General features: G+C 36.6%; 1 protein-coding gene across 1 annotated transcript; it reads left to right on the top strand.

The window, feature by feature from the left end:
* Positions 1–246: 246 nt before the first annotated feature.
* LOC111047022 (NADH dehydrogenase [ubiquinone] 1 alpha subcomplex assembly factor 3) lies at positions 247–1,256 on the top strand. The gene has a single exon (XM_022332691.2). The coding sequence runs from the start codon at positions 484–486 to the stop codon at positions 1,171–1,173; it is 690 nt and encodes a 229-aa protein (XP_022188383.2). The 5' UTR covers positions 247–483; the 3' UTR covers positions 1,174–1,256.
* Positions 1,257–11,172: the final 9,916 nt, after the last annotated feature.

The raw sequence follows: 11,172 nt of genomic DNA, 5'->3' as shown, positions 1-11,172 counted from the left end.
AGGTTTTTAAAGGAATTTAAGTTCAAAGTAATTAATAATTTATTCCAAAAACAGGGTTTTTTCAATAGCTTGCAGGTTACTGGATTTTAAAATCTACCGGGGAAAATTTGCCGATTGTAGCACAACCTATATAGTAGCGAAAAGTAGCTCTAGTTCGGGAGAATGCCGCTAGGTAGTGCAGCCTGTACCATTTTCAATTTTGACCCCAGAATTCCTGAATATTCTCTTTCTTTCAAGTCGAGTCGAGGACTCGAGGTCATAGTTACAGCTGACTTGTAATTTTGAGGTTATGTTCAAATTCATATACAAAACATAATATTTTTGTCTTCAATATCATTCTCTACAGTGGATTGTGATAAAATATGACAGTTAATCACTATTTTTCAAGCAATCAATTTATAAAGAAAGTGTAGTGCAAGGTTAGTCAAATTAATATCAGATTTTGGAATAGTTTGTAATTTAGTGATAAAGACACACACCGCAATGAAGATTTTAAAACTTCTTGAATCAAACAAAAAACTTTTGAAACCGCAATTTTTCAATTTAGATGTTTTAAAAAGACAGTATTGTTTCAACGAAGATCAACGAACAACGGTTGATGTATTGAACCAACCCGGTCGCGGTCCTCTAATGATAAACACATATAGCTCTCACGGTTTTCGTCTGAACAACGGTTTATTTGCGGTGGGACCTGTGATTTTGTTTCCTTCAACAGTAATTAGTTGGAATGTAGCTAACGACGAGGATATCCACGAGGAGTCGTTGAGTATTTTCTCAAAAATCGAGCCTAAATTCGATATAGTTTTGGTTGGACTAGCTGGTAAGGTTAGTGAGTCAGGCGAGCACATGAATCGTATCCAGAAGATTTTTCATAGGTTGAAGATTAATTGTGAGGTTATGAATACGGAAAGGGCTTGTCCTACTTACAATTTTTTGAACGTGGAAGGGAGGAATATGGCGGCTGCCCTGATTCCTCCCTTAAAAGTTGATATAAGCGAGGATGATCTCCATGCAGAATTGAACCGATTCAAGAAACAAATGAAGGATGATTTCCTGATAGGCACTGATTTCAAGCCAGAAAAGCCAAGAGATTATGAGAAAGAAGATAAGGAGCTTAGGGGATTTATCGAGAACATAGGTAAATCAAAAGATGATAAAGAAGGTAAAAAGTGAAGTCTAGGTAGACCTACTCAATGTAAATAGAAGTGTGATATTTAACTTGTTAATTGTTTAATAAAAAGTTCTATATCACTCTCCATGTTTGTTATTAAGTTAAAAAAATTCTATCCTCGATACAAATTTTCAAAAAAAAATAATGATCATGATTTATGAAGGCATTTTCTATCTTCTTTACTTTTATAATGTGGTCCAGGTTATAATGGCATTGGAGAAAGATAGAAGAGCGTTGCAGATTCTTTGCCTTGCCACTACCTTTTATAGAGTTTGGCAATGGAGAAAGATATGCAATCTGCCTTCTAGTATAGTGAGGTTCACGTTATAATAGTAGGGGAGAAAGATAGGAGACAGCGTTGCCGATTCACTGCCTTCTATAGAGGATAGCTGTCACCTCTATATCTAACTGCTCATTCTTGTTTAGAATAATAATGAACTATATTTAATTCGTCAAGGAAATATATTATTGAATAATAAATTTTCTTAATTGATATTAAATATTTTGTTAATCAATTATATTTTTACATTGTTGAAAAACAAATCTGGCAACGTTGCAGAGCTAGAAAAGGATACCGCTATCTGTTTTGTCGAATGATAGACAAGGTTATCAACACCAATCAAATACTGCCTTTATAACGTGGACCTCACTTTAAGGGTGATGTGACATCAAGCCTTATACGAAAGGACAAATTGACAAATGAGTGGTGTGGCTTTAGAATTGGAGTAGGTGAGACCTCAGAGAAAAGGTAGCATAAGAAGATATCCCATAGTAAAGGGCGTTTATATTCCAAATTTCACTATTAACTCAAGCCGATAGTCCTAGTAGTTGTTTTTGGTAAAGCTATGTGACGCTGGTAGTCTCTCATACTGTGCCCTTCTTACACGCTCACTCGGCCAAAATAGTGCTAATAGACAATAGTCGACAGTAATGGGCTTAAGAAGAAATCGGCTTGGAATTTGGAGCATAAACGACCTATAAGATGAGATGTCTAGTTATTTATTTTTATTATTCATTCATCTGTTAAAACACATATGCTATTTTTCCTTCTCTATGGTGAGACCATGTCGCACTCATATCAGACGTATCCCCACATTTTGTTTATAAGCAGTCAATTTTTGTCGTGTCCGGCCTCGTATGGCATCACCCTTAAGGCGAACGCTCACAGCAACAGACAGACAGCGAAAAAATATTAAACGTCTGTATGCAGGTGTCAAACGACGTGAGAAGAATTCGGATCAGACCTTATTAAGCGTTTTTTTTCAGGCGTTTTAGTCGGTAGCGCAGGAAGCTCTTTTATTGGCTGATTTGGTTAGTCTGAAAAAATTTCAATATGGTTTCGCCCTTATGGGACAGATGGACGTTTGTGTGCGTTGCAACGTTTGAACACATGGGTTGGCATTACTTATTACTTTCCTTGCCCTATTACCATAGGTAAGGAAAGTATTGCTTTCCGAAAAAAATGAAGGTACTCCAATTTCTATACGTTTCAAGGTCCTCTGAGTCCAAAAAACTGGTTTTTGGGTATTGGTCTGTATGTGTGTGTGTGTATGTGCGTCTGTGTACACGATATCTCATCTCCCAATTAACGGAATGACTTGAAATTTGGAACTTATGGTCCTTTCACTATAAGGATCCGACACGAACAATTTCGATCAAATGCAATTCAAGATGGCGGCTGAAATGGCGAAAATGTTGTCAAAAACATGGGTTTTCGTGATTTTCTCGGAAACGGCTCCAACGATTTTGATCAAATTCATACCTTAAATAGTCATCGATAAGCTCTATCAACTGCCACAAGTCCCATATCTGTAAAAATTTCAGGAGCTCCGCCCCATCAATGCAGATAGATTCCCAATTATCAGGCTTCAGATACAATTGAAACAAAAAAAATCAGTGGAGTAGATTGAGCATGAAAATCTCTACAATTGATGTTCAGTAACATTTTCACCTAAAATTGAAAATAAGCTTTAAATTCGAGAAAATGTGATTATTCAATTGCAAATTATTGTTGATTCTATTAAATCATTCACTATGAAGTGTTAGCAGACCTCATGTGTGTCTCCAGCGCTATTGCCCTGTCACCAGCTGACTCAAATCTTTGAATAGTAGACTTGAGATGCGCGGGAACACTAGCGTCAGGTGATAAATTTTCATAACGGCAAGGAAAGTTGTGTGAGTGCGCCAAACCAGATTTTTATTATTATCTTTTACGTCAATATGTTGCTGTATTTATTTGCCTTAATAAGTAATGCATATATTAGAAATAAAATTAAATTAGAGGCTTACTTACTTACTTTTTGAAAGAAGATTCTGAGAGGAAGCTGGGTATAGTGAGGTCCACGTTATAATTGCAGTAGAGGAAGTTGGTGATATAGTGAGGAACAATGTTGCCGATCCTCTATCTTGTCAATGCCTTCTATAGACGGTAGCTGATACAGGTTCATTGATGTAATATCAACTGTTCATTCTCGTTTAAAATAATTGTATTTTATCAAGCTAGAAATTATATTTTTCAATAGTTTCATAATTAATTTTCATAATATTAAGATGAAATATTTTTGTGAATTAATTCTACATTGTTAAAAGACGATCTGGCAACAGATCAAAGCGAGAAAGAGATAGCGCTATGTGCATTGATGAATGATAGACAAGGATAGCAATAACATTGCTAATCAAACACTGCCATTATAACGTGGACCTCACTTTCATAAGTCCCCGGCATAGTTGTTACTCTCAACACTGAATGCATTACTAATCTTCCCAAGGGTAAGGACCATGTTTATTCAGGCGCCAGCCGATCGGAGAGCTTCCTGCCCTGCCGACTCTAAAAACGCCCAATTAGCCGATCGGAGAGCTTCCTACCCTGCCGACTTTAAAAACGCCCAATATGGTCTGGCCCTGAAGCTGGGTTTCCCATAGAGAAATTTGCTTCAGTTCACTCATGGTATACGCCATCTGGAGTGCAGGTATCCTCCCACCCACTTTAGTGAGTCACCATGGAGAAGAGGTAATATTTTAAACGTTGAACTGTCGGTCCCGGCTGATGTGTGACAGTCGTATATCATTGACGGCTTAAATGATATATTCAGGCGAGGTAGAACTTTCGTCAGAGACTCTACACCAATTAAAGCCTTACGAATATTATTATTATATTTGAAACGAGTTGGTCGTTATTTGTATAACTATGAGGTTGTGAAAATTTCCAGTCTTTATTAAAATATATATCTTATAAGTTACCATAGAAAAGCTGCATCAAGACTATAGTGAGGTCCACGTTATAATGGAAGTGGATAAAGATAGGAGAATAGCGATGTCGATTCTCTGCATTAATTAATTATATTTCTACACTGTCGAAAACATAAGTGGCATCGTTGTGGACCGAGAAAAGGATAGTACCACCTGCTTTGTCGAAAGATAGACAAGGATAGCAAAACCAAAGTTGAACAAATACTGTCATTATAACGTGGACCTCACTATAGTTGAACTCAGGAAAACCATAGACTGGATACATTACGTTGTAAGTGTTCCAAGATATAGACCCGGTTGCACAAAAGCCGGTTAAATTTTAATCGTGATTAATTTGACAAGAACCAATCAGAGAAGTCGAACAGACGGCATCTCTGATTGGTTCTCGTGGAATTAATCAGGGTTGAAATTTAACCGGCTTTTGTGCAAGTTAAAGTAGTCCTTGTGTATAAGTATGAAAGCTAAGTAAGTGAATAGCAACGTATATTTTACATGTTATCATATTTGTTTCATTAATTCTCTTTCTATAATAGTACTGAATAAAGTGATGTGAATGTATAAATGTACCTATTACTGCTTATAGTTGAATTGCTCTTTCAGTTATATTTATCTACAAGCCACATACATTAAACATTTCATATTATGAAATGGAGAGTTAATTAATTTTGGAGTATCTCTATTTATACCAGAATATTTTTGAGTGTCAGTTACATATTTCAATCATGCTTATTAGAACACTTACCTTGAATCACTTATTTTTACCGATAACATTCTTCGAATAAAAATACTGCCTTCCAATCTTAGAAGAGGATTTGATTGGTAATTGAAACTTTAAAACTTAAAATTGGTAATAAAATAAAACTAGACGAATTCAGTTTCAATTGGATTAATCAAACCAAAATACTGAATTCAATATTAGTTTATGGGGAAAATTAAATCTTCTCAAAAATTATGATTTCAATTGATTATTTCATTTTAGTTTCAAGGGGAGATTCATGTATCCCATCTCGAAATCACAATGTTATGATATACAGGGTGTTTCAGAAGTAGTGTCGAGAATTTTAGGGTATTGTACCTGGATGCTAGGAGACTACAAATGTCATATTTGAAGTGTCCAAAACTCAGCGGTTATCCTTATAGCTGCCATTTTGTTTTTTTCACTTAAAAATTTTTATCTCAAGAACGAAATGTTGTATTGATCTGAAATTTGGCATGAATATTTATGCTATAAAGACTCAACTATAAAAAATAAAAAAAAAATTTTTCGTTGAAATTTTTCAAAATGGCGGCCATTTTAAATTTTTGATGGCGAATATCTCGAAAACCGTCCATTTTACAGAAAATTTACAAGAGACAAAAAGTTAGCAAATTTTTTCACGATTCCAATGATACCTAATTTATTAAGATTGGTCGAAGAATAACAGAGAAATTAATTTTTTTCGTACTGCATGCATGACCACTTTTCACCATTTAAAGATCAATATTAATTTTTTTTATAATTCCATGAAAACCGTTCTTATTACAGAAATATACAAGAATAACTTTCCTCCAAATTTTATTTTACATTGAAAAATATTAATTTCACTCAAATCGCTTCACTGATACTAATGCAGCAATTGCTCAAAATGCCGTCCTTCAACTTGATTACACAGTCTGCACCTTTCAATCATGGACCGTCGAACTGCTATAAAAGCATTTTCATCATCTTGAATGGCACCTGCTGCAGCAACCACTCTTGCCACAAGGTCTTCTTCGTTTTCTACTGGCGTGCTGTAAACAAGGTCTTTCATATGGCCCCAGAAAAAAAATCTAAAGGGTTGAGGTCAGGTGAACGTGCGGGCCACGGTACTGGTCCACCCCGCCCAATCCACCACTGACGATAGGTCATGTTCAGAAAGTCCGTAACAACATTTCCGAATGAGCAGGGGCACCATCATGTTGAAACCAAATATTATATCTGTTTGCAAGAGGCACATCTTCCAAAAGTTCTGGTAGTATGTCTCTTAAAAAGTAATGTACGTGGGAGAATTCAGACGATTAGGAAGAATGTATGGTCCAATCACGCGATTACCTAAGATACTCGTCCAACATTCAGCGAAAATCTATGCTGATAACCACGCACTTTGACCTCATGAGGATTGTCTAAGGCCCAGACGTGACTGTTGCGAGAGTTGAAGATTCCTTCTCTTGTAAAGCTGGACTCATCGGTAAATAACACATTTTCTAGAAAATTTGGTTGGATAATGTCTTGCTGAAGAAACCAACGGGCACAGTTTACTCTTGGCTCATAGTCGCGTTCAACCAATGAGTGAACTTTTTGAAAGCGGAAGGGGTGAAGTCTTTCCTTGTTTAGTACATGCCACACAGAAGAAGCACTTAGAATAGAATAGAATAGAATATATTTCTAGATCCATAGGCATATTGATGCATAAGATCACGTCAAAAATTGAGATGTTTTATTGTTTTTTAAAATTTAGAATTCATTTCTATGTTTGGTTCCGACATCTGCAGAAACTCATCGACCTCATAAAAAGGATTACTGCATAGCCACCCATACATTACACATTTGAACTCTCTGAGGCTTAAGTTCCTGACCTTGAGGGGTAATTTATTGAAGAGTCGTATACTCATAATCAAATGACTGGATCTCAGTTTTTCAAGTCGAACAAAGGGAACGTCAATGTCATGTCTACGTCTGGTATTGAGTCCATGTATGTTGATTCTGTGCCGATGTTTATGCTTCCCTTTATACGCGTGAACTAGGCTATTGTAGATGTAGAGATTTACAACTGTCAGAATTCTAAGCTCAAGAAAAAGTGGCTTACAGTGGGCAATTCTTCCAGCTCCACTCATAATTCTTATTGCTCTCTTTTGCATTATCAGCACCTCTCCAGTCTTGGTTGCATTGCCCCAGAACATTAAACCATAACTCATAACTGACTGGAACAGTGCAAAATATGTGGATTTTACATATTCAAATGGTACACAGCACATTAAACGCGACAACAGAAAGTTGACTCGAGACAGCCTATCCAGAACTGCATCAATATGAGGAGCCCATGATAAATCCCTATCCACAATCAGACCCAGAAACTTGGCCTTATTGGTCACCAGGGAGTCTCCACTGTACGGTCTTAAACTGAAGACAACCATCTGAGTCTTGGATTGGTTCAAAAGAAAGCCATTTGCTGAGAACCAGTCTGAAGCCTGTTTTGTTGAATTTCTAGCTCTCTCACCAACAGCCAACACATCAGAATCTGAATCAATCAGAGTTGTGTCATCTGCATATATGTAAGTGTTGCTGTCTACATTATTGGGTAGGTCATTTATGGCTATCAAAAATAGCAGGGGTCCCATTATGGAGCCCTGAGGCACTCCACATTCAACATTCACCACAGGGGACCATCTACCATCAACTTCAACAGTCTGTTTTCTGTTACTAAGGTAGGAGCCAATGAAATTTAGAACTGAACCCTCAACACCATAGAAATTAAGTTTTTCAATTAATATTTTGTGATCAACACAGTCGAATGCACGACTTAGGTCACAGAAGGTTCCCCATGCAAACTCCCTTCTCTCAAATGCATTGAGTATGTCAGTTACTAGTGCGTCAATGGCTTCAACTGTGGACCTTCCCTTCCGAAAACCATATTGAGAGCGCGTGAAGATACCAGAGCTTTCAAAAAATGAACTCAACTGCTCTGCCACCAAACTCTCAATCACTTTAGCCAGAACAGGGATAAGCGATATAGGTCGATAGTCTGCTGGATCTTTTCTATTCCCCTCTTGAAAACCGGACACACACGGGCAATCTTGAGAAAATCAGGAAAAACACCATCTCTTAAACAGGCATTAATGCATAAAGCCAAAGGCTCTGCAACCAAATCACTGATTTCTTTCATTAGAGAGTTAGAGAAACCATACAAATCCCTAGATCTTGAGGGTTTAAGATTCTTAATCACTCTGCACACATCATCCCGTGTGATAAGCCTCCAATGAAAATTTTTAGCAGAGACAGGACAGCTCCTCAGCAACTCCTGAAATGGGATGGAATTCTGCTTTATCCCCTTTCTTATATCCTCAATATATTTACTAAAAAACTGTGCAAAAGTATCAGGCTGAATTGGGGTAATGCTTTGTTTACTTTTCCCAGGCCTCATTTTATTTATAATTGTCCAAGCTGCTTTACACTTATTAGATGAGCTATCAATGACCCGGCCATTGTGGTTCAATTTTTCCATTCTTATTGTCTCCTTGTACCTCCCTCTCAATATTTTATACTCGGACTTTGCAAAATCAGTCCCCAACACTTTATAAGAATCATAGGCTGCCATCACCTTCAAACGCAGTGCAGCTAACTCCCTACTAAACCAAGGTTTGTTCAGATTCTTTGTCTTACAACTGATTGTACCCTTTTTGATTTGCTTTGCAACTGCTCTCGTACTCGTTCTAGGATTGAAATCGAATTTCTGCAATACTTCCTCTTCAAAAGCAACATTTCGAACTGCTCGAGGCCTACCAGCAATTACCCTGTTCCGTTCAAATGAACCAACTTCTCTCAGCCGATTGTGAGTTCTTGTGAACACCTTGTCGGAAGGGAGACGGCGGTTTGGAAATGCAGCTGCATACATTCTTCTTGCTTCGGTCGCATTGCCAAGAGCTGCTCCATACATGAAGTGAATATCGGTGTACTCCAGCGAACTAAATTCCATTACAATAATTAAATATTTGTGTAGAAGCAACGTAAGAAAATATTGAAACTGGAAATTTAAGATAGAAATAAGACCTAGGAAACGTGAGACTAAGAAATAGGAAGCACTACATCTGGTTCTTTACTTTTAATGAAACAACAATACTTTTACAAGACAAACATTATCATCTGAAAACCATTGTAAAATCATCTGTTTGCCCATATGGAGCCATACCGAGTTTCAAAGCTTCATCTTAAATACATCTGTTATTCTTCGACCAATCTTAATAAATTAGGTATCATTGGAATTGTGAAAAAATTTGCTAACTTTTTTGTCTCTTGTAAATTTTCTGTAAAATGGACGGTTTTCGAGATATTCGCCATCAAAAATTTAAAATGGCCGCCATTTTGAAAAATTTCAACGAAAAATTTTTTTTTTATTTTTTATAGTTGAGTCTTTATAGCATAAATATTCATGCCAAATTTCAGATCAATACAACATTTCGTTCTTGAGATAAAAATTTTTAAGTGAAAAAAACAAAATGGCAGCTATAAGGATAACCGCTGAGTTTTGGACACTTCAAATATGACATTTGTAGTCTCCTAGCATCCAGGTACAATACCCTAAAATTCTCGACACTACTTCTGAAACACCCTGTATAGTGCCTAAGAGCGTAGCCGATTCTCTGCCTTGCTACTGCCCCTTCTATAGAGGATAGATTAATTCTCGTGGAATTAATCAGGGTTAAATTTTAACCGGCACATAATATAGAAAAATCTTGTTGAAGCCCTATTTTCCAAAAATATTCTACTGTGCTGAGTAGGAATACAAGATTATTATTTTATACTATTATTTATTACTCGATTAGTTCTTATGAGAAAGTATTCATTAGCAGACTGCAGATGTGTGAAAATTCCTATAAGATCCAATGATATTATATTTCTGCCGAGCACAGCAGACATATTGAAAAAGCAGGGTTTGCGATTGGATCAATTACTGGATATTTAATGCACAATAAAAATTGAAAACTATTAAAAACGCATAAATTCAGATTTTTACTTTCCTTGCCCTATTAACATAGGTAAGGAAAGTATTGCTTTCCGAAAAAATTGAGGTATCCCAATTTCCATACGTTTCAAGGTCCCCTGAGTCCAAAAAAGTGTTTTTATGGGTATTGGCATAAAGAAACAATAGCATGAGTAGATATCCCAAAGTATAGGGCGTTTATGTCGCAACTTTTACTGTTATCTCAAGCTGATAGTCCACGTAGTTCTTTCCTGTGATTCTTTATGACGCTGGTAGTCTCTTATATTGTGCCGTTCATACACTCTTACCCGTTCAAAACAGTAAAAATCGACAGTAATCGGCTTGAGATAACAGTAAAAGTTGCGACATAAACGCCCTATACCATGGGATATCTACTTACGCTATTGTTACTCTATGGTATTGGTCCGTGTGTGTCTGTGTACACAATATCACATCTCCCAATTAACGGAATGACTTGAAATTTGGAACTGAACACACTATAAGGATCCGACACGAACAATTTCGATCAAATGCAATTCAAGATGGCGGCGAAAATGTTGTCAAAAACAGGGGTTTTTCGCGATTTTCTCGAAAACGGCTCCAACGATTTTTATCAAATTTATACCTAAAATAGTCATCGATAAGCTCTATCAACTGCCACAAGTGCAATATATGTAAAAATTTCAGGTAAAGTTTCAGGAAATGTCTATGCAAAGTTTTATATTTCCAATTATCAGGCTTCAGATACAATTTAAACGAAATATTCCAAGTGGAAAAGATTGATCATGAAAATCCCTACAATTAATGTTTTGTAACATTTCCACTTAGAATTGAAAATAAGCTCGAAATTCGAGAAAAAGTGATTATTCAATTGCAAACTGTTGGCAACTGTTGGTTCTATTAAATCATTCACTATGAAGAGATAGCAGACTTCGTGTGTCTCCAGCGTTATTGTCCTGTCAAGCTGGCAGCTGGCCAGATCTTTGAATAGTAGACTTGAGATGCGCGGGAACACTAGCGTCAGGTGATCAATTT

Source organism: Nilaparvata lugens, chromosome 8 (assembly GCF_014356525.2).
Source record: "Nilaparvata lugens isolate BPH chromosome 8, ASM1435652v1, whole genome shotgun sequence".
Classification (NCBI taxonomy): domain Eukaryota; kingdom Metazoa; phylum Arthropoda; class Insecta; order Hemiptera; family Delphacidae; genus Nilaparvata; species Nilaparvata lugens.
The sequence above is the reverse complement of the archived record's forward strand: the minus strand, read 5'-3'. Positions and strand labels throughout refer to the sequence as shown.